The sequence below is a fragment of the Aspergillus pseudoviridinutans genome (genome assembly GCF_018340605.1).
Source record: "Aspergillus pseudoviridinutans IFM 55266 DNA, scaffold_2, whole genome shotgun sequence".
NCBI classification, from domain to species: domain Eukaryota; kingdom Fungi; phylum Ascomycota; class Eurotiomycetes; order Eurotiales; family Aspergillaceae; genus Aspergillus; species Aspergillus pseudoviridinutans.
The window spans coordinates 3981257-4004945 of record NW_025091282.1 but is presented as its reverse complement, the minus strand read 5'-3'; the positions used below and the strand labels follow the sequence as shown (position 1 = coordinate 4004945).

The 23689-nt window shown below is 45.5% G+C and overlaps 5 protein-coding genes and 2 non-coding genes across 7 annotated transcripts; 5 read left to right on the top strand and 2 right to left on the bottom strand.

Annotated features, from left to right (window-relative positions):
- Positions 1–518: 518 nt before the first annotated feature.
- Positions 519–604, top strand: Asppvi_003449. The gene has a single exon. It is a non-coding gene; the product is annotated as a tRNA-Ser (tRNA).
- A 1022-nt stretch (positions 605–1626) lies between these two features.
- On the top strand, positions 1627–1878 carry Asppvi_003448 (uncharacterized protein; the record flags this gene model as incomplete). Its single annotated transcript, XM_043299412.1, has 1 exon — positions 1627–1878. One exon carries the CDS (start codon positions 1627–1629, stop codon positions 1876–1878), a length of 252 nt encoding a protein of 83 aa, XP_043155347.1.
- A 6854-nt stretch (positions 1879–8732) lies between these two features.
- On the bottom strand, positions 8733–10336 carry Asppvi_003447 (uncharacterized protein; the record flags this gene model as incomplete). Its single annotated transcript, XM_043299411.1, has 5 exons — positions 8733–8767; positions 8823–9135; positions 9235–9680; positions 9903–10026; positions 10082–10336. 5 exons carry the CDS (start codon positions 10334–10336, stop codon positions 8733–8735), a joined length of 1173 nt encoding a protein of 390 aa, XP_043155346.1.
- Positions 10337–10473: 137 nt separating this feature from the next.
- Positions 10474–10602, top strand: Asppvi_003446. Its single transcript has one exon. It is a non-coding gene; the product is annotated as a tRNA-Ser (tRNA).
- Positions 10603–11054: 452 nt separating this feature from the next.
- Asppvi_003445 (uncharacterized protein) lies at positions 11055–11326 on the top strand (the record flags this gene model as incomplete). Its single annotated transcript, XM_043299410.1, has 2 exons — positions 11055–11085; positions 11148–11326. The coding sequence occupies 2 exons, from the start codon at positions 11055–11057 to the stop codon at positions 11324–11326; spliced, it is 210 nt and encodes a 69-aa protein (XP_043155345.1).
- Positions 11327–19424: 8098 nt separating this feature from the next.
- Asppvi_003444 (uncharacterized protein) lies at positions 19425–19747 on the bottom strand (the record flags this gene model as incomplete). The annotated part of the gene is made up of 2 exons (XM_043299409.1): positions 19425–19619; positions 19709–19747. The coding sequence occupies 2 exons, from the start codon at positions 19745–19747 to the stop codon at positions 19425–19427; spliced, it is 234 nt and encodes a 77-aa protein (XP_043155344.1).
- Positions 19748–22261: 2514 nt separating this feature from the next.
- Asppvi_003443 (uncharacterized protein) lies at positions 22262–23473 on the top strand (the record flags this gene model as incomplete). Its single annotated transcript, XM_043299408.1, has 2 exons — positions 22262–23215; positions 23276–23473. The coding sequence occupies 2 exons, from the start codon at positions 22262–22264 to the stop codon at positions 23471–23473; spliced, it is 1152 nt and encodes a 383-aa protein (XP_043155343.1).
- Positions 23474–23689: the final 216 nt, after the last annotated feature.

Sequence of the window (23689 nt, the reverse complement as noted above, 5' to 3'; positions counted from 1 at the left end):
CAGTGCTTCTTCATACTCTGCAGTTGAATCGAAGCCATGAGGAGAGGCCAGACTGAAGAGAAATGCATAAAAATCCCTAGTGGATGCAAAAGGACCCATAGAATGATCAGGAACCCGGGAGCTTCGTATACGCGTGCCGATTGCTGAGCAGATGGAATCATGATAAGGAGAACGCTATTAACAGATTGTATGCATCTTAAATTTTAGTTCATGCAGCCACGCTTGCTCGTAACTTTTTAGCTAGTCGAGTGAGTCTTTCAGTGGCATACCGGTATTATTTGTACATCAAGGCAAGGTGGCGGAGTGGTTAACGCGTCAGAAAAATTACCTGCAGGCCAGAGTCCAGAGATACCGTTGATGACGTCCTGAACCGAGGTCACTAACAAACGGTCAGTCCTAGGTACCCTCCATGCCGCACAAGTTCAGGTTATATTCAATATGTCTGCACTTCTAGTGGAGGCGAAGTTTCTATTTTGTTATCATGATAAGAGAGAACAATTCCTGATTTTTCAACAACAGGCAAGGTGGCAGAGTGGTTAATGCGTCAGCCTCGAATAGTAAGCTGATTCCTTAGGGAGCGCCGGTTCGAATCCGGTCCTTGTCGTTTTTTGCCGCTCCAAAGGCGTAGTGGGCCCTTCCGCCATACGGGCCTTTTTCCTCTTTTTTCTTTTTTATAATTTTTTTTCCCTTATTTATTTTATTTTATTTATTTATTTATTTTGTTTTTTAGGGACTCAGGTAGTTCCTCGACCTGCCAATATAGAAGATGTTTTTCGTATAGGAAATCATGTGTGTGGTTGGCCTGATCTCTGCACTTGTATTAAGATGATGCTATGATCTTGGTGTCGTGCAGATATAAATAGTTATGATGTATCTATGCCCTTTGAGTATCTACTTAGTGAGCTAGTGAATAAATCCATTTCAGACCAGCATTTGAGCCATGGAGAGTGAATTTTTTATATAATCAGAATCATTCTTCAGGTTATTTCCTTGTAGAGTGAATATATAATACTACACTTAGGCAAGTTCCGTTCTCGTATCCAAATTCAGGACTCTAATTCTACCTTTTCTTCCTCATTACCTGCATAATGATGTGGCTTTTACTTGTTTGAATTCTGCCTTTATCGTCGAATCAAGGGCAAGATGTTGAGATATTATCTGCAAAAATGGCAGCGCAATCGAGCCAGTCGGATATCCAACGCAGGGCCGATACTCCTACAAATGGCTGATGAATAGGATCAGATTCCGCCGGGGAATGACAGGCTACCCAGTACCTGCAGACTGGAAAACCAACTTATCGTTAGTTAACGGACCTTAGAACTTTTCCTTGAATAAGGAGGATCACTAACGTCACAAAGGTAAATTTCGTCTAGGATTCTACACGAATGAACGAAAGATTAGGTCCAGAGGGCCCACACTCGAATGTCCTTCTCCCAGAGCCTCGATTCTTACGCTGAGGACAAGGCTGGTTCGAAGGCTGGAAAAGTCTCAGATTTCCAAAGACGAACCTATGTGAGGGTGGCCAGAGTCAGCAGACTCTTACCCAGGAACTAAAGAAATGGACTCACAAACCAGTACCTGGAGAGCCAGGCCAGTGATTCTCTCAATAACAGGTGGTAGGACACCATGATCGAGGAGATCAGGGAGATCCTGGATGCGGCCAGCACTGTGCCGACTTTAGGTGTTCTTGACTATGGATTTGCTGGTGCTCTACTGGATCATGTCAAAGCATCTCCTGAAGTAGACATTCTGTCGGTTATTGGCCGGGCAGATGATAAGCTCGGCGTAAGCTCGATGGCTGCTCTACGATTGCTCATGAAGCATAGAGTCCAGACCGAAGTGGTCGAGCCCAATCTCGGGCAGACCTTTTTACTCTGATTCATATCCTTGCCCAAAAAAAGGATAGCAAGAGCCCAGGTATGAACTGTCCATGCGATATTTTGACATCTACAGTCTGTAACTTACAAATGCTTCGCTAGATGACATTACTAAGGGCTGAAGGCCTGCAAATGAGAAAGTGAGCAGTGTGCTCACAGCCGAACCACGCGCGTCAGAAATCAGACGCCATTTCTGCTGCGACTCAGTTTACTTTAGGATTATAATAAAGCCCACAAGTGGTAGGGATCGCTCCTCGTTATGGTCAATCTACGGAAGCCCTCGGCCAAAAACTTATCCGGGCCACAATAATCCTATCGAAAAGGATGCAGAAGGAAAACCTTCTAATACAAAGGAAACTGTATGCTGCAACACACCGCAGACCCGCTTCAGTGTCATCAAAACATCTGACTCTGGCGTCAAACTTCTTCAAGGATCATCTTAAGAAACGTATCTCTCCGACTAGCACTGCCGACGAGCCAGTGGAAGTCCATATGCGAGACAGCGATCCTGGAGCACATTAATTGTCATGAACATTATACGTGGGAAAGGCCCAAAAATGGATTACTGTAGTTATACCACCAGAATCCTAGTTACTCATCTGACTTCACTATGTATTATGATTAGTTCCTAATTAGACGCTGCTCTAAGCTTGGTCACATCTGCTACGCTCACAATAGTGCCCTAGCAGAGAAGCATTTACTATAAGATTAATACGGCTGTGTAAGAGCCAATTAGCATTTTGTAGCCTGCCTGAAGATCTTCTGATCGGAAGCCAGAATCGATGCTGGCACGTTGCTTCGATCATAGGGCTTGGTCATGGTACCTGTACCAGGACTAAACCCGTTTTGCTCAGCCGCTGATATGATTCATTCGTCTCCAAATCACCAGGGGTTCGATGTAAATGGGAAGTTGACAATAGTGAGGCACTCCTTTCAGTACTCAGTCGCTGTGAGCGCTGGCAACATGGAAGTTGTCGAGTTTATGCCTTGTTGTGCGGAACGCGTTTTACGTCGCTTCCAACGGAGGGAACTTGCCGTTACTCATATTACACCTGTACAAAAAGTAAACATGATATCGATGTCTTAAGACATTGGAACATTCTGTCCCAGGAACTAGTATGAACTCAGATTGCGTCCTATGCCCTAACAGCTCCTGGAGAAATCTTCTCCAGCCATCATATTTAACTAGACTAACAATCAACATCGATATTATTATTAGACATTTCCATCTAAGAGGGATTTATGAATGTAACAGTGTGTATATACGGAGTATAAGAATAGATAATAGAATAGCTCTGTGTTTAAGACACCACTAAAGAAGTAAGGTAAAAATAAATAATCTAAGTTTCTACACACTTCAACTCTTAACGACGCCAGGACAAAATAAGGAGGAAGTTGAATAGCAGGCTATATATATGACTGCTTTCAAGGGAGAGAACATAAGAATAAAAAGGATAAAGGAGATTTAAATGGATAAATTATAACCTTATTCCCCATCTATACAGTCTAAAAGAAAATCATCGCATTAAACAAAAATTGTCTGCACTTCATTTTAGATGTATATGGCGACTACTCTAAGGCAAAGTTCTGGTGTGCTTGAGCCATGCCTCCTTCTATAAGCGCCTGACCGGCGTCATTACCCTAGTTGATGTCATGGAAGTTAAGGATCTCCGAGTAACTGCACGTCTAGTGTTAGCAGTCACTGAGATACAATATTCACAAGGTTCAACATACATCATGATCTTCAAGGCATCCACAGGAAGGTCAGCGTCACGAAATGGTGGTACAACTATGGTAAACCAATTTACCGGTGTCGTACCACCAGTGATAAAATTGGAGACAGAGTCGGCCAGTAGGAGGCATGAAATTCTGAATAGGAGCAGGGAATGAGTTATTATATCATCAGGAAGTAGCATAAAATGCAGATGGATTGCATGGAGGTAAAAATCTTGCTGTGATATCAAAAGCCATGTTCCCCAGGTTGATGTTGGGTCAAGGTGGCTGTAAGTCATCAAGATTGTAGCATCATCTCAATATGAGTACAGTGAGTACAGTGCGCCTAGCAAGAACTGATGATCCGGGACACAGCGTAGCGATTAAACGTAAGCATACAGCTAGCTCTGAGCCCCGAGATTGCCGTTCGGCTGCTGAGCAGCAGGGGCATAAATGCCGGAAGAGTTCTCGCTGGCACCGCCGCGGTGTGTTATGTTGATACAAGAATGGCTTCTGTGGGCCTTGCAAGGGAGCCAGAAGCTGGAAGAATTCTCGCTGACACCGACCGGAGGTGGTGTTGGAAACAGAACCGGAGATAGAGGCGAGCATGAAATTCTGAGTTCCAAACTGGGGCCCAATAGTAGGAGCAGGGAATGAGTTATGTTCATACAAGAATGGCTTCTGTGGGCCTTGAAAGGGACCCGGAAGCTGGGCACAGAGTTCATTTCGTTGGGGGCGACCTGTCTGCTTGTCGCGGTGCTTCACCTACCAGAGCCTTCAGATGCCATCATTTTACCGGCAACGCGGCTGCCTTGGGGGGTCTGGCGGATGGAAGGCAGGATTGGGCGAATAGCGTCCACAATGCGAGCTCTGGTTCAGGATCAGCGAAGTCCATGGCTGTCTGAACAGCGAAATTGGCAAAGATGTGCAACCTCAGGCGACTCTCCTAGTTTCGCGATAGTGCATCGTCCCTTAGTTTCTGCGTAAATACTGTATTTGGCTTAGAGAAGGATATTTATGCGTGGTCATGAGTTGTTTTTGATCTTCCATAGCATGATCACGGCGTTCAGACGACGAAGGACCAGCCTCACGAAGGATATAATGAAGCCATGTAGCCCCTAAGTAAAAGCCTGAGAGTCAGCAGATTCCCATGGCAACGAAATACACTTATGTGTAGCGTAGTGAGGTGTAGATGATACTTGCATGCCAACTGTGTCGCCCCTGGGATCCTGCGTTCTCTGTTTCAGCACAGTCCTTCTTCTCAGTAGAGTCGGTGGGCGTTTCATATTCGCAAATCTGCAATGTAAACGGAAAGCGAGCTGCGATTATCTCAAATCATCAGGATGCACATGCTTAGCAAAGCTGGAGTTAAGAGCCTCTTCGAGTTTCCGGCCCGTGTCGAGATGCCACCGCTCATTCACAAAGATAAGGTCCCGATGCTCAGTTACTTCAGACATGACTTGTGCGATCGACTTAGAGAATGCTCGATACTTAGCATCGATCGCGAACTTCTGTCGCTCTTGTGCGGTTTTTAGTTCCGCAACCTGCTGCTCATGTATGTTAGCAAAAGACTCGATCCAATACACCGCCTCCCCTGTAGACGACAGCAGGGGATTGGCTTGTAATATAAACTCACAGTACGGAATCATCGTTGAATCGCTTGACGCGCACACGTTCTGTGAACTGGGAGCCAGGTGGAGCGAAGGTAGGCTGGCACAAGTGTGGCCGATGTGATGGTGTCATTAACCAGGCTGGTGCTGTTATCCGCCAAACGTCCCATGTCCGCAGTGGATATAACCTCCTTATTGAGGCATGCAATTGGGATGAAGCTCTTCAAATTGTGCGTAAGAGGCCGTATCCTTCCTATTAAGCGTAAGGAGATTTTGTTGCTTATAGCTAGGGACTGGATAACGCCACACTTCTATACCTAAATAGGTAATTTTTTATCATAAGGCAGGAACTTCGAACTTTGAATTCATACTGATTTACCATACAAAAATCGCTCGTGGGCATTCCTATCATTCAAATTGCTAATCGAATACGTTAGAACGTACATTTCTCAGCCAATCAGATCGCATTTTTCAAAATTCAAGTACGCCCGACATCTCCTGAGGGATCCCAGCATCCTGGCCCTCTCGGAATCTGCCGCGCCGGCTGAGGTATGTAAGGTGCCTGATTCTGCTGATTCTCTGCGCCAGGGGCCTGATTTGAAGCTATTTGCTGACGTTGCTGACGATCTTCCTGTGTGTTAKGCTGACCTCTGCCTCTTCTGCCTCTGCCTCCACGCCTGCTAGTATCGGTACTCTCTTGTGATAGGACGTGTTCGAATTCGGATGGATTACGGCGTACACTGGTCATCTCCCTAGCTTGCGGGACGTTCCCTGACCCTGCTAGCTGCCACCGAGGCTTGATAATCTTTGATTCCAACACTAGAAGGCGGGTTCTACTGGAAGGGTGTTATGATCCAAATGTATGGATTCGATTTCGACAGCTGCGACTCTCTTCACCTCGGGGATATAATTAAGGCCACAAATCGTATGGATAGTTGTTACGCTATGTGTATGAAAGCCTCCAATTGAAAACGACTCATTGCACTGCTAACAAGCCACGATGTGTAAACGCTGCCTCTCTTCTTACACTGAAACCTGCGCTCGCCAAAGCATGCACGGGAGAAGGGCTCATCTTACAAAACTATCTGTCGAATGACTAATTGCTGCGGTCGACAGAGCTATCGATGCTGAGAATCACTTCGCGCCTCGCTTCTAGTCATCCTTTCTTATCAACACGATGCTCGTGCTATTGTTGTGTTCTGTGGGCTCGAATCTCTCTAGCAGCGTGATAACCTTGCTTCTCATCCGAATTTGTAACCTTGTGGATTTTATGCAGCCCTGAGATAGTATTTGTGCGTCTGATTTCTGTCCTTTTTCGGAGTGGGTATGGATGGTCTTGATTTTGAGCGCTCTTTTTGTCCACTCGATGATATTACTGGCCAAAATGGAGCATAAATACACATAAGAAAACCCATCCAAGCTTGAGATGAGATGATCAAATACGATCCATTTCCTTTGTGCCATGTCTCCTTCAATCGGTTGGATACTCCGCAGTCGATTCTGTCCTGAATAGCAAATCTCCGAAGCTCGACAAACCAATCTGCCGGTTACATTTTTACGGACTGTTTGTATGTATGGAAAATACTTGGCGATATATTCCATTGATCCGAAAGGACCACACCCGCATCATAGGCACGCCTCTATTACCGGACGTCATGATAACAGTTCAACGAAGAAAGAGACTGCCATCATTGTCATACGAGATGATGGTCCTGACAGGAATAACATCTTATTGGAACCGGACGCAAACTGCGGCTGATATCGTGATATCATGGGGCGTCCTGCAGGTGTTTATATCATATGGGCTTTCGATTTCCTGAAGGGGTGGAAGACCACGGGTGGTGCCAGTCTCATTGATATAAAATCAGATGCCGGTCGTCTTGATTGCACTGATGAAAAATTGAAGTGCAGCAGTTCAGGAAATATAGTTCGGATTCCCAGGCATGAGCATAAGGGGGTTGGTATGAGGATACTCTGTCCACAGTCACAGCGTATGTAATATGGCTTAGCTCCGTATGACGTCCCTACAGGAATTGAGCATATTGTGAGGTCTTCACAATGTTAGTAGAAAGGCTTTTAAACGAACATGGTACAACGCACTAACATACGTCTCTTCTTCTTCTTGTTCGTTACATCATGCTTGACGACATGAGACTGTTCGATATTCGCGAAGCTATMCACGAGAACGAGGAGGGCTTTAATGATTTTGTGCTGCATTGCTGCTGTCCAGCCCAAACCTGGGTCAAAATCAAGTATACCACGGAATGTTGGACAAATTGAGGTTGTCGTTGATCACATTATTCCCATGTCTCCTCCCGCGCCTTCAGAGAACCGACAAGTCTTCCTCGTTCTTTTGGTGGCTTTGGGATGGATAGGGATAGATGCAGTTGTGCTATCGTTTTGATCTCGTGGTATAGCTTTAGTAGTCTGGCTTCGGCGGCGTCCACCTATACCTCCGTAGACCCTTCGATGAGGATATGGGTATGATGAGGGGATCACAATAGAGGTTGTTCCATACACATGGAATGAAATAAGGTGACTATATCCTTGACATACAATATTAGTGTGGTTTCAATATCAAAATACGATGTGAAGTGGTTGGCAAATACAAACAACCATGAATAGATCAAGCTTTCTCCATCTTTACTGCCTTTGTAGCTTTTCCCTTGTCCATCTTGGCCTTCAGGCTTTCTGTTTTCAGATTGCTGATACTTCTTCTCAGTGGTGTCGGTGGTGTTGTAGGCAAGTCTGAGCTGAATAAAGCACAACATTAGTATCCGCACTCCCACAAACGACGATCACCGAAGATGTCAATGCATGATAAAAATCAGGGTCTCAAAGTGCATCAAGATATAACTTTGGCATTGATAGGCTCACCCTGAGGAAAGTATCCAGATGAAGCAGGTTTTGGTAGTAAACCACCTTGCCGTCGGGGCACCGTTGTGATTTGGCATGTATTGCAGGTCATGATTGTAGACTTGAATTTGTAAGGCTTTATTGAGTGATATGATGTAGATTTTTGCAAGAAGGTAGTTTGTAGAGTGGAAGTGGTGCTCCGATGAAGACATGTAGCGATAGTATGAGGAAGAAATGAATTTTCGAACCGGAGGACGGCGGCGGAGGGTTTCTCTCGAGAAAAAACACACATAGTAGACATGCTATACATACTCGTATTACCAGGCCAGCAATATAGAGGATATTCTTTAATGTGGTGTAAGCGGGAATGCTCTTCCGAGTAGGACCATTATTTATGATAGCAAAACGCCGCTAGCTTAACCACAGCTACAAGGCTCAACAAGTGCTTAATAGTAATGCATAGGTCGTCACAGAAATCCCAGGGCCCATTCTTACTGAGATGGTAAGAACCATGTATTGCCGCGGTCCATCCAAGCACAGGTATTCAGGGCTTACTCAGTCTTTTGCTCTGGATATCGGTATTGAAGAGGCCGTACCTGCTTTTACCAGGACTCTGTCTAGACTAGGAGCTCTGGATGCATACCTCGCCGTAGAAACGATGTCTTGATGAGATAAATCAAACAAGGGCTTTGCCCGCCATTCCGGAGCTACCTAGTCAGCTCCAATGTTAGCTTGTTAATAGAACATGGAAGCGATCGAAACGTACAGGTTCGCACAACGAGCGCGGAGGCGACACTCAACGGACGACGTGGTCTGGGACCAATTTGTTCCCCCACGTGTATGCTCGCACCTTTGTCAACAAGTAGTTTGATCAATTCTAGCTTTCCCAGACCAGTGACATAGTTCAGTGGCGTCATCGATTTGCAACAGTGCTGTTCAATATCGGCACCATACGCGTCGGGTGGAAGCTCGATCACTCGTGTTTGTTTGCTTTCCAGTGCGCAACTGAGAGGCATAGCCTTGCGCTTCTTGGAGGGCTTCTCAGACTCAGACTCGGACTCGGAAGAGTCGGAGTAGAGCTCTCAGAGTCTTCGGACTCATCAGAATCCTCAGTTTCCTCGGAAGATTCCTGAGACAGTCAGTCACAATTATAAACACTGCAAGGCATAGGTACATACCTTCTCAGCCTTCTCAGCCTTCTTAGCCTTAACAGGCGTCTCATCCTTGCCCTCAGAGTTGGACTCGGACTCGGACTCGGACTCAGAGGAGGCGGACTCAGAGGATTCGGAAGTGTCAGCCTTGGCCTTAACTTCCTTCTTGACGACCTTCTCATCTTCAGACTCCGACTCGGTCCCGGACTCGGACTCAGAATCGGAAGAGGTTGAATTCAACCTTCTTAGACTCCTTCCTGGTGTCCCTCCAGGCTTCTCATCCTCGCTCTCACTTTCACTCTCGCCGCTGGAAGCGTCGTCCATCTCCATCATCGCTGTCAGACTCCGACTCGGACTCAGAAGAAGAAGATTCACCTCCTTCTTGGTAGGCTTCTCCTCCTCGCTTTCGCTCTCACTGCTGGAGCTGGTGGACTCCATCTCCTCATTGCTGTCAGACTCGGAGCTGCTGGGAGCTGTTTATCACTAATTAGTATGATTAAGCTGATTTTGCGTTGACGTCGCCTGGCTCACAGCCAGTGATCGTGTAAGAAGGTAGGGTCTAGGAACCTACTATCCACAATGCCAAAAAGGTCACAATGATGAAGCCTAGAATCTGCATTATACCACTACCTCTCTAGGCTAGCCGAGCCCCATGACAGATCGTCTGACCACATTTTCAAGACCACGGCAAGCACCAAAGGCAAGAGCGGTGGGATGCTTGGATTCTGCATTGTATTGGTGGATGTATGGGTTTATGATGCTGAAGCTAAATCGGTTTGTGTGGGAGAATGCATTAAGCCAAGCTTGATTCTGGAGGTGCTTCGATTATTTAGCAGTGCTATCCTGACCATGAAAAGATGCTACTTATACTTACTGCGTGTGTGGCATCCCCGAGCAGCAGAGCACGGTTAATATGCCATTTCCCCCATTGCCAGACCTGATAGATGGAATACAACTCCCAATCACGCGTCTCCTCAATCGACTCCTGGATCCATGGAAATGCAGATGCGCTGAATTTACTGCGCACCTGAAAGCGAAGAGCCATCTGCGCCGATGTCAGAGCTGCAATATTGGTGTCTGTGTAGCCTAGCGCACGGTACCGCTCGATAATGTATTCATTCACATGCATGGTCGCGGTAACAAACATGGTCTGATGACTGGGGTAGCAGCGATCCTTGCCGATTCGTCGAATGAGATAGTAGGCATACTCACTCGGCCTGGCTAGCGCTCCTCATAAACTTCCTTCTTCGATACCTATCCAAAATAGGCAAGGTGGCCGAGAGGTTAAGGCGTTTGGCTCGAAATGGTGGTACAACTACAGTAAGCCATTACTGGGGTTGTACCGCCAGTGACCAAATTCGTTCGCGAACCAGGGTTCGAATCCCTGCCTTGTCGATCATTTTTCTTTTCTCTCTTTTCTCTCTTTTCCCTCTCTTTTTTTTTTTTTTTTTTTTTTTTTTTTTTTTTTTTTTTTTTTGTTTCCCTTAGGATCATTTTGGCTGAAGTTACCATGTAATGTCAGAGCTATAACTTAATAGCACGTACTTCTTGCCAGGGACACTGATCAAGATCAACACACTCGAAGGAACATTTACCTGAGGTTTTTCTCTGTATAATTATGTTAGTCTGAATTATTTCACTAGTCAACAACATACCAAGGGTAATTAGATACTCTTTTCCTCTTCTCTACCTTACATCTCTTCTCTCTTCTAACAATTCCCAGTCAAGGGCACTGGTTCCCTTTCGATACTAGCCAACAACCTCCCAACGGCAGTCAGATTCAAACACTTCGTCTTCCGGTCAATTCCCCATATAAGGGTAAATGATTCCCTCTCGATACCCTCGTCATGTCGCCCGAGACCAGAGAACACGCATATGGTATGTCCTCTTTTTCTGGTCATATCTCAAAAGTTTTAAATACATTAAGCATAGACTGACAGTTGAGTGGTATTATGTCAAGTTGATATCGAAGGGTACCTTACCTGATCGCACCGATATGAAGTTGCCGAATAACTCCCCTACAAACATTCACCTGGAGTCCCCTTACGGTCATATCTGGTTCGAATGGCCATTCAACATGGCAAAGACCATGAACTGGGAGAGATGCCTCCGCGCATGAGATGAGCATCCTTAGCCAACTTGTCCTGACAAGCTGGATGAAGAAGCCAGGAGAACAACCAGAAATCTGGTCTTCTTTACCCAAGTAAGTGAGAGAGAAGAATTATTGGGTATGCATGCTGATCCAGTCCTAGTGATGGCAGAGAGTCCTATACCCTCGAACCCGAATCGCCCTTTAACTTCGGGAGCGGATAAAAGGTTCGGGTCACTGGGTAGGAGAAAGAACAACGGGTCCGTGGCATCGTCATAGTAGCCACAGCGATTACGGCAGAGGCGGATGGCATTCATCGTGGAAAGGGGGACAAAGTTGAATGGGCGTCATTGCTCCTCGGGGATCTCCTCTAGTGGACGGACGGCCTCTCTGGACCTTGTCGCCGTCGCGGACCTTGCCTTGAGGAACGCACAGGCGGTACATGTTTCTTTCGAGATTGATCCAGTCAACGCCGTAGGGCTTGTGGGTGATGCCTGTGGAGACGCCGGTATTGGATCAGAAGATGTGCGAGAGGGTGGTCAGGATCTTCTGGCGTTCTTTCTCTGCGTTGGCCATTTTGAGGATGTCGGTTTGAGAGGTTGGATTGTGGGAAGGATGCAGTTTGGAGGGTATCCGTCTCTTCACAGATCTCTCTGAAAACTTGAGGGAAGAAGGCAGTGATCTCGTCATCTTTCCGCTCCGAAGGAAGATTCAACCAATCTGCATTTGAGACATGGATTGTCCGAGAAGAAACAGCCCCTGGTGACTTGGAGCCAGCTGTCTGGTCGTCTGCGAGCAAGGGCAGGCTGAAGTGAGGAGATGGACCTTGGGAAAGGAAGTGTTACAGAGTTTCGGTAGGCATGGTGTTGATTATGGAGGTCTGGATGGAGACGAGAACCTATCGTATTTATTCCGATATGGCAACGTCTGAATTAACCACACTTACGTCGTATGCGACAATGTGCTTTGCATCTGGGAAGATGGTGGCTTTCCACTGCACTTCTTCAATGATCCAGTCTAGCATATGCTCGTTGATATCTTCCCCTATATCCTGGATTCCTTAGCTCCACTTGGCAGTGATTTTAGCATTAAACATCTGAACAAGTCAGTATGAGTGTGTCGATCGTATGGACTACGCGCCTTCTTGTCCCACTTCGGCTTGTCTGTGATGGAATTCAGTGCTCACATCATTAGTATTTCGCGATGCGTATTCAACCGGCTGGTTCTGTCAGCTTTGCCTGACCAATCGTGTCCCAGTTGGCTTTCGAGACGCCGTAGCCGCAAAGTGCGAGAGGACAACGGCCTAGAACCCTGTTGGAGGATTGATATGTCGGATCGTTTCATCATCGAGGTATATGATACATTGCCAAGTAGCATTGCCGGAACCATTTCATCAAGGAATAGAATGGTCGTTGATCAATAGCGAATTCTGGGACGGTTTGGATCTCATGTTGTCGAGATACACCCTTATATTATAGCCTCCATGGGAGACATCCGTGATCGTGCCTAGTGGGCGTATTCTTGTGCCATTGGTACTCTTCTCTTGGTGTTTTTCTTTACATGTCAGCAACGACAATACAATTGTAAGAAACAGATATCTCAATCAGAGATACTCACAGAAGCTGACCCATTACTACCACCGTACAAGCCTGTAAACAAGGACGTCGTAGGCGTAGTGCTGCTATTTGTCCCAGGTTTACTCGTAATATGCGCGTGCAAGTAGCTTCCAAACAGAACAGGTTCGACATGGTCCCTTGGGCAGGGGCGCGATGCGATTGACAAACTGTATATTCAACCCAGGTGTTGGCGATTGACGTGTCCGTAATAATAGAGACGATGAGAAGAAATCAAAATCTCAAGTCGAAAACGAAGAAATAGAATTGATGCTTGATAAAATCATAGAGCGAATTGATTTCCGTCACGCTGATCAGGGCATTGAGTCTGTAGTCTGTAGAACAGTTAAGGTCAGTATGGTCTTTGTAGATTTCGGCAGGAGATCATCAGCTTACGGATGGTCTGATGGACTGAATGTGATCCGGAGATGATAATAAAATCAGCAACATCCAGAGAGAGGCTACTGAACCACTGTAAAAATGCAACCCACAGCAGATGCAGATGACGATGCACATGGAGGGCTGCCACCAGATAATCAACGAAAAAGATTTGACAGTTCTCTCAACTGTACTGGATAAAAGCACATGAGCGCCCAGTATAGGAGAGGTACTATAGTAGGAAGATATTGCATACCGAAACAAATGATAGATACTTAGAATTCTATGGAAAACTCAGGTAAAAAACGATTGCGATTTGCGATGATATGATCTCAAGTGCGGGATTATTGAGGCTAAAGTTTTAACTGACGATTCTCTCTCCACCACAAAACAAGAGCTGGTACTACTATGGAAATGTCCTCATCTCTGGAAAATGTAACTGTAAGGATGAAATGACACCTCATGCGACCATGCCGTTCTATGATACATATATATTAGTAGTAGATAGGCATTATACGTATTGTGCAGTCCCTTCATTGTACCTGTCTTCAATTCTTCATTAGATTGATTTCGTTAAGTATGTGAGTATGAGTCTTTCAACACATGAAATTGTCATATATCAGACCACTCAGCCAAAAAGGTGTCTAGACGACCATCTCTAGCTAGGAATAGTAGTAGTAGGGACAATACAGCAGGGATACAACATGAAATAAAACATTCCTTCAAATCAAATTACCTCCTTCGCATCCTTCTGAATTCCAGAGAGGCTGTCTCGGCCTTTCTCTACTACCGTTGCTCACTGCAGCGTCCCTGAGAGCTGTAAAATCCCAGCACCGATTACTTCTTTCGCCAATAACGATCATTCGTTCAATAGGTAGTTTTGTAAGATGAGCACTCTCCTGTGTATGTTTTGGCGAGTGGCCGAATTGGTGGTATAGCTACGGGACTCTGTGTCCCAGTGTTATAATACCTATGATGGCGAGTGCACATTTCAGTATCAGAAGAGATCTAGTATCAATGTAATGGGGCTTACCTGCAGTGCAATGAGTCGCTTTAGATTGAAGGCTTTCATGGACCGAGCATAACGAGGAGCGATCCATATGACTCATGGTCGAATTGGTGGTATAACTACGGGACTCTGTGTCCCAGTGTTAACCACTCCGAACTCAACCGCGGCGCCGAGGAAAATATAATTGTCGGTAAGCGTTGGTGGATCTTCATCCCGAATATCTGGATTGAACGCGGGAGAACCATTTCCCTTCCACCATCTGTCGAGACGAAAGGCCAGCGGTGCTGGTTGAAAAATCCGGAAATCCAGCTGTGCTGAGAAATGTGCGGGTCTTAAACAGTCTGTCTATGGACTTCCCACAGACACTGTGGTAATAAAGTATTACCTCCAGGGCATTCCACCCCAGTCCTCCGAATTGGACTTGCATATGGAAGTGATCCAATGGACTTGGATTGTCCAAGTATGTTCAGCCTGTATGTGTCCATGCGAAGGAGTAGTTTCTCAATCGTGTCCCAAAGCTCGCATCGACACTGGCGCCATTTCGTACCGCAGGTGCAGCCAAACTCCGCACCGCACCGACAGCTGAATGTTATACGGTTAGAGTCGGATTTTGCATGAAGATAACTAAGAAACTTACGTGATGTGCTTGCAGCCTGTTCCAAGCTCTATCATGTTTCGGCACTGAAGACAACGACGCCAACCCTCGCGCTCGGCCAGTTGGAGGAGCTTTTCGTCTTCGTCAGGGCAGTCACCCTTGTGCGCGGGCCTCTTGCAGCGCATGCATGTGCAGGAGGGGCAATGACTGCACGTACCGATATAGGAGGACACTGAATAATGAGAGATGTATTTGGAGCAGAAGGGATTTGAACAATGGTGCGCACATAAGCCAGTGTCATTGAGTCTGGTGGTATAACTATGGGACTTCTCCTCGGACTCCTGGTTCGCCCTTTGAAAGGAGGGTTTCTAGTCCTGCGAGCCTTTTGCGCAGGACGAGGGGGAAATTCCCGAAGTCCAGACTCAGAGGCCATTAACTTCCGCAAACTGAAGGCTCCTCCTGCCATTATGATCCTATAAACGATCGGTAGTCGTCCACATATGGCCCTAGTCGGCGCTGAATGTGATCAGCTCATGCAGTCATTCGAATCCAGAGATCTACATACCTTTCATATCTCGAAGCAACTAATTTTTCGTTTGTTGTCCGCGATTGAACGCTCCCGAAGGGGTTCAGTTCGCTAACCATATGTGCTCCGATGCAGTTGGATAAAATAGATGGAGGGACAAACGATGGAATCAAACACATGATGGTATTCTTCTTATCTATAACGCATGCAGTAACCAAAGGGAAAGTAGAAGCAACAGGGAACTGTAGCGATGTGATACTGGGTTGGTTGGTTTCAGAGAATAGCTTGGACCCGTCCAAGATCTGAGCCGGTTCGGTCTCTTATGACGGAGTGAATACTCAACCTCTTTATAATGAGTGAATACAACTCTATGACTGTCATGAGAATCAAATATTAGTGAATATAAAAATGGAAGGCGCCTATTGTAAATGAGTCAACATTCCACAGCAATGGTTGGAGATTGGTTGGAAACGACCGCCGTTACACTGTGTCCGAGTACATAGTTGATTCATTACGGGCAAGGTCTAGGTCCGGACCCAGCGCAGGAAACGAGCATAACAATATCTGAAGAGTAATCCAACATAGCTAAAGTAGGAATTGACGTGAAGCGGATGTTCATTAGTTCCCTTTGTTTGACGCAAAACACGTTCTGTGTAAAGCCGAAACTCGATAACTTCCGCATTGCCAGCCATCACAGCTATCGAAAGAGGCGTCTCTCTGATCAAGCATCTTGGCCAGCAACATGCACTCCATGGGTCAATTGACATTGACCAAAGTAATACACTGCTGTCGTTGTTGGATAAGAGGTGGGTTGGTCCTATGGTCTATTAAAAGCTACGCCTTGTCATCAAAAGATTAGCTCATGGCGCACATCAGATGCGGCAGCCACCAGCTCTCCCGACATGCTTTTTGAATATACCATGCTAATAGATACCCAAGTCGAAGGTTAGGAGAATCAGTTGAAATGTGTGTCTGTATGTATCACCTTCGCTGGCGTCTTTCCTCTTGTTGTTTTTGGATCTTCTTGGTGTTGGATTTCGGTATCTGGCGTCTAATTAGCGGAGTCTTGCTAACGATGCTATTGAGAGCACAACCCAGTTATACCTCAGGGCAGTCATCAACATGCTGTGTTTGATTTTAGGAGGGATATTAAGAGCGTCTTAAAGTTCCTGTCAATCACCGTCCGGAAGACTTAGGGCTTTGGTGTCGGAGTGAGAGTGTGGGTATCGGTGGGTACACGTGGTTCACCCCTTGGTAATCCACGATGCGGTGGAGCATCTCATTACCCACTGAGCTATGAGGCGTCTCTTGGCAGGAATTTATCTGACCGAATAGTGGTTATATTCGAATGTCTAAATGGGACGGGATTAGTCAGTGACTAGGAACGAGTTTAAGTAGCAGTCAGAAACTCACTGGATCGGTGATTTTCTGATCTTCTCTGAATACCGGAGGGATTTCACAGACTGGTAGTCTGCCCATTCGTCGACAGACGCCCCGGCCGATGTTATCTGATATGGCCCATCTAATGGCGTCCCGGTAAGAATTGGTCATATCGTGCGGCCTTGTAAACGTTATCAAAGAAGCTCCAAACTTCCGCTTGCGCGTTATCCCGTCCTGGGATATATGGACCAGTTCAGCGTTTGCGAAGGCACCGGTAAGGGTAAGGAGAGTTTCCGTAGCTTCGGACTGTATGGCAGCAGATCTAATCGATTGCTCGGTCGAAGAAGTCAGTACCTTATACTATTGGATGGTAATGGAGAGATCGTGCGCGTTACAGCCATACCGGTCGCCACCTAGTCAACACAGAGTCAGCACGTACACAGTAAACGTGAACTTGTCGAGACATACAACTTTACAGTGAGTGGCGGTTGCGACATTGCTGCGTTTGATACCAGAAAATGAAACGATAGTGCGTATCATTTTGATCGGGTAGATAGTATATATCTATTTCTGTATTAGTGATGTGGAGGTGCGTAAATCTCATACGAGGTACGATGTGAGCAGAGAGTAACTTGATATATAAGTGATACTGAAGAACAGTGAGTTTTACTTACAGACATGGAGTGCACCTGTATATTACTCACATCCACACGTGACATCCTATGAGTGTCAATGATCCGGCATGTCTTTCGAATGATGAGATTGTCCTATTCCTCGCGGTATTGACCCAAGTCTCCATTCTGTGCACGAGATGAGCATCCTTAGCCATATTGTCCTGACAAACTGGATGAAGAAGCCAAGAGGACACCAAGAAATTTGGTCCTCTTTACCCAGGTAAGTGAGAGAGAAGAATTATGAAGTATGTATGCTGATAATAATCCTAGTGATGGCGGATAGTCGTGTACCCTCGAACCCGAATCGCCCTTTAAGTTCAGGAAGCCAACTCTGCGTCTTCGGGCTTTGGATTATAATACTGTATATTACACCCCCTCTGATGCTGCTCTGCTTCCATCTCGCTCATTACCTCTCCTGAACAGAACGCTTCTTGATATCAACACCTCTGCGGCGTCGAATTGGAACGAGCTTTACTTCGCTTCTGAACCGGCCATCATTCATCAACGAGATTCAGGCCTGGTGAAATAATGATTCGTGCTTAGATGGAATACTTGAATCAACATTGATAGCACTCTGGAGAGGAACTTGTCCTTACAGAAGCCAGTGTCTTTCTTATCATGGCATTTCGAGATGGCACAAGGCTCTCGCGCTTGATTATGGGACTGTCGGTATTGAGAGATTAACCAGCAGGCATTCCAGCTCTGGAATATGTCCACTACGACTGACCAGTGACAATCACCTCCGTAGCTGTGGACTCAGGAGTCACAAAGCCTGCAGTAAATGGTCTCCCAAGTCCAGTGTCTCTTTTGTCACTGCGAGATACTAATTCGTTTCCTACTAGAAGTGGCGACGGCTTGCAAAATGCCTTTTTGCAGCAACTGAATTTCACCATCAAGGTTGAGGACTCGAGTGACAGAGCGGTTGTGAGGGAAGCCACAAATGCAAAGAACCATCGAAATCCATCATCACGGACCCGAAATTTGCACTTGAGCCGAAACCCGAAAAATTAATCGGCCCGGAAATTGCGGGAGGCTCGGTAGCCTCCAGCCAGAGTTGACATCCCAATTTCTGCGATGAGTGTGCGCGTGTAGACGAATATGACTGTTATATCCCTTATTTCCTAGTACAACAACGAAGCGTACCTCATACTTGCGTCCCCGTAATGGTAGTATGGAATCTAGCTGGATGACAGACTCCTCGGTTTTTTCTTCCATATTGGAAGCTGATCAAGTCAACATGGCGGAATCTGAGTGATTACCATTTGCGAAATGAGATGTCCATGTCCCGTAGAAAAGACGTACCGATCCGAAAGGGGGAAGTCCATCCTTGATTCTATGAATAGGAACGGTCAGCAACCTGAAGGTAGATAAAGCAATCGCCAATTGCAAAGGCTCACAAGAACTATAATCACTCTCACAATAAAAGCGAAGACCAAACCGAACGGACTATCACCCTGATAACCGCGAGCCTCAGCCTGATAATAACCATCCGACTCCTTATTTCTCGAACCGAAAACCAGCAGACGGAGAGATTGTCACTCTGCAACACTCAATTAGATACCTAATCTAGGTGATCCGAAGATGTGTGAAGCGATGCCAGTTGCAAAGGCTCGTAGAACTAGAATCTTTCTGTTGAAAAAGCAAAGAACAAAGTAGACACTACTGCGTTGTAAAAACCATGAGCCTAATACTCAGCTTAACAGTGACCATCCAGCTTCGAGTAGTGCAATATACTGTGTGTGCCATCTCACTAAGGAAAAGCTTAGCATACTGACTGTGCAGTTGGGCGCTCCTTGATGACAATCGACTGAAGGTATTTACTCTGTATGATCTTTACGTCCAGGTGACTACCTATAGAGCTACGAAAGATGAAGACAAGTCACTGACGAAAGATCATGTTGTATTACAATAAAAGTAGAGAACCACTTATTACATCAAGTAAAGAAAAGGAAACTAGTTGGTGGTCTCTTTTTTAGCTGCTCGAGCAGCTTTTCTCTCATTTATTTTTTTCTCAAAGAACTTTCGAGATCTCTCTTTTTGACTCGCTGAACGACGCCTCTTCTTAGGAGGCTTGGTGGTATCCGTGGCGCTGTTATCGTTGGTGGCGGGGGGCTTGGTGGTCTTGTCCTTCTTAGCGTCCGGCTTCAACTGTATAAACCAAATTATTAGTATCCATGCTCACACAGAAGATGATCACCCAGGATGTCAAGATGTGGTTTTGTCTTTGATAGACTTACCTTCATCGCAGCAATGAGGTTCAGGAGGTTCTTCAGCATCGCACATTCTTTGCCGCCAGGGCAACTCTGAACAGCACAGGTATCACACTCCTATATTACATTCATTGAGCAGTGATTATGAAGATCCCATAACGTTACTTACAGCCATGATAAAAACAGGCCTTGACGTAAGTGAAAGCTTTGGTGGAAAAAAGAAACTTTGATGCGGAGGAGGAGGAGGAGGAGGTGGTGGTGGTGGTGGTGAAGAAAAAAATTCAGAGACGGGGAGCGGGGGGGGGAGAGGTTTTATTCTACGTAGACACCTAAGGTATTCACACCGGAGACGCGTTACACGAACTCGTGTCAGCAGACCAAAACAAACAGGTATTTTGCTCAGTCTACATGACGTCTTGTCATTTGACGAGACCAGAAACCGGATTCATGCCTGCAATTGAAGCCACATCAACTGAAGTCATTCACTGCTCTTCAGGTTCCTATTCCCAGTTTACGCAGCTCGATTCAAGATGACCCTTGCCTGTATGACGTCTGTTAAGTAGATGCTCTTGATCTCGAGGATTCTAAGTGCAGGATCTCAGATTTTAGTATCGCTAGCTAGATTAACAACTTTGCTCTGATGCGATGATGACATGCTCATCATGAGCAGGTTATGTACTATTAGTTGTGTTCTGTATCACTTATCTATACAGTGTTAGCATCACATACATTATGCTACGCAGATGAGATCAATGCCTAAGGCATGAGCTGTTCCTTGTTCTCCTATTCCATCCACCGCGGGACTTCGCTCAGCGGTTTGTAAAGTGCAAATCCGGCTTGATTTAGGTTTATTGCCTCAGTGGATATAGATGGTTTACAAACAGGCTACGACTTCGATATGATTAATAGAAGAAGCATATTTCTCCATCACTTTTTCCATAGGGCTTCAAATCGGACCGTTCGGACGTCGGGCATAGGATACACTAGATCTGAACAATAGTATAAAGTGCTTACATGATGTACCACGTGCAGAAAAGCTTGTTATTCTGTGGTATGTACTTCGCCGCCATGCATATGTAACATTGGAATGTGGACTGGGCGACTAATTGCGGACTTATCCCAAGACTAGATATATACATTGTGTAATCTGCAAGTCTTCATGTGACATTAATATGCAATGAGGAGAAATGACGATATCTCTATCTGTCAGATCCGACTTAGAACTAGAAATATAGAAATGGTACCTGAGTACCTTACTATATCTTAGTGCCCGTTGTCGAAGCCGCTGTCCAATAAGATCAACATTGCGGCGAGTGTATAGTATCACAAACCCACCACGAAGCGGATGAGTGTAGATCTCCGAATCCACCAACGGAGACTAGTCCTCGCTTCTCTTTTAGAGCATCTTAGCTTCAAGAGCTTAATCGAACATAATAACTTTGTCGATTATTTGATATAAACTATAAACAGCGCAAATATGAGTGTCCGTTCAATACACATAATTTATATAACAGTTTAATCCGAACTAGTACACATATCATGCAACGGTCCAACTGTATTTTGGAAGACTTGATGACAGCTAAATAGAAATACCTCGGTCTTAAGCTATGCGATTATGGATGCGTTGATTACATCGATTTATCATTTCAAGATCAAACTCTAGATACAGAGCCATCTAATTTGATCACTAGGGTGCTTACAGCTTCAAAACTCGAAGAAACCATTCCAGTTTCCCATCTGAACCCATAGGGTAAATGAATCCGTCCGGACTTTGACAGGCTTCAAAGGGCTCATCGTCTGATGACCGCAACCATCCTATATTGTGGCCGATACAACTCGCTGGATCTGTGGAGTTGTGATCTAGTATTAGTTTAGCCTTATTCGTAGACAATGCGGACTACGGTCGATCATCATACAAGAAGGAACTGAACGCAGTCGTACTATTACTATATCCACTAATGATAGAATAAATTCGGTCATCCTCATGGAGCCAGTGGATGTAGTCTTTGTATCGTCATGTAACACCGTCCCAGTCGGGTACTATATAGATGACTCGAAGTGATGCCTTACGGTTTCAGTAGCACATAGGATTCTCTAATCTGGCTTAATCCGTCTTTGCAAACAAGCTCACAGACCAGAGCCATAATTTGAATAATCTAATGCTTCGATAGCGTCGATAACATAACCATATATTACAACAGCTAGTTCCGTAGAGTAGATCAGTTCCATGATCCTAATGCATACCTGCAATCGAAGCAGGCTATAAGTACATTCATCATCTATCTATACTACTGTAGACGTTCAGAGATACACTGCCGTTTCCGAATAGTGTTCTTGTACTGAGGACTCCGAGAAGCCAACAAGAGTCACGCCGACCCCTCCCACCCCTCCCCGGGCCCCCGGGCACGCAGCTCACACTTCTCAAGTCGGCCTGTTTTCGTTTCCCCTCCTCTTCTTTCCTTTCCTTTCCTCAAGACCCCAATTCTTCGAGGACATTTGCTTTCTTTTACTAGATACTTACCGTGTCGTTTCAAAGAAATCGTATTAATTCTCGGGTTTCTTTCTTCTGAAATAGAAGACATGGAACCAATTGTGGTCTTCATTGCCCGTTCTTCTACTAATCTCAATGGGCGTACTGTTGAAGCGACGCATGAATTCCTTCTGCAGAGCCTGCAGTTCACCCAAAGAGCTTATGAGAAGACGTATGGGACGCTCTCTCAGGATCCAATCTTTCTTACATTCATCCAGTCTTCTGAGGATTTCCGTCCTCGAGGACAAATGGTTACTCGACTGTTAGAGATTCTCAATAAGGCCAGGGAAACCAGCCATTCTGTCACTATGGTTGTGAATGGATGGGACGGCATATTTACAAATCCATTTGTATTTGCCGACCTCTTCAAACCATACAGTGATATTGAAATAAAATTGAGATTCTTCGTCGATGTACCACGAGTCTTCAGAGAAGCAGATGCTCAAGCAGCTATAAAGCTGCTAAGATGTGAGATAGATACTGATGAAGCCCCGTTTGATACAGCTGAGTTTGTGAAAAATATCCAGATAGTCAGCATTATAAAGCAGAACCTATCGGATTTACGCAACCAGCTCATTCAGACGACCCATAACCGCAACACCCCCCCGGACTGGCACTTGAACGAAGATGCGCCAGCCAAGTACTTATGTGATAAGTGTGGTGAAGGATTTGATAAGTCCATTCATCTAACCATGCACAAACAGCACAATCATGGCAATGTGTCTGAGGAGGAAAGGACTTGTCGCTACTGCGGCAAGATCTTTAAACGGAAGGACGTTCGTGTCAAACACGAGGACAGGCTATGCAGCCTGAAACCTGGATATGTCCGTCCTCCTCCTCGCACTCTGAAGCGCTCTTTTCCAAGTGCAAGTGGATCTACAAACGGATTCATTCCATATGCAGAGATCCAGCAGTACTCAGATGAGTGGCCTGCTATCGATGCGGAGAATCCAGTGATCTATAGAGGTGAGGTGTTCTGTCGCTGGTCTGGGTGTCAGCGCAAGGTCAGTGTGAAGTTTCTACCTGCTGGTGATTAATACTAACCTTAACTCTCTTTACTTTAGACTCCTTTCGATGAACCATGCAAGCTGGTCCGACATCTCAAACGAGAGCATAAGCTGAACTTGCCGAACAAGAAACCTGGTAATCTGAATGCACGGGAACAACGGCTTCATGATGAGGGACTTGAGTGGCTTGCACGCTGTGCCTTCTTTGGGAGGGATAAGGTTGACGACGACGCACCTGTCCCTACTCGGCACTAGGCATCTGCTTGTTTCTGAGTCTTCTGGATGGAATAGGAGTGATGATATTATAAATACTCACTCCAACGTATTTGAATGTATATGGCTAACCGTGGTCAGGATCTTCGAATCTTCCGCAAGATTTGGTGGCTTTGCCACTTAACTCCTTTTTTTTTTTTTTTTTTTTTTTTTTTTTTTTTTTTTTTTTTTTTTTTTTTTTTTTTTTTTTTTTTTTTT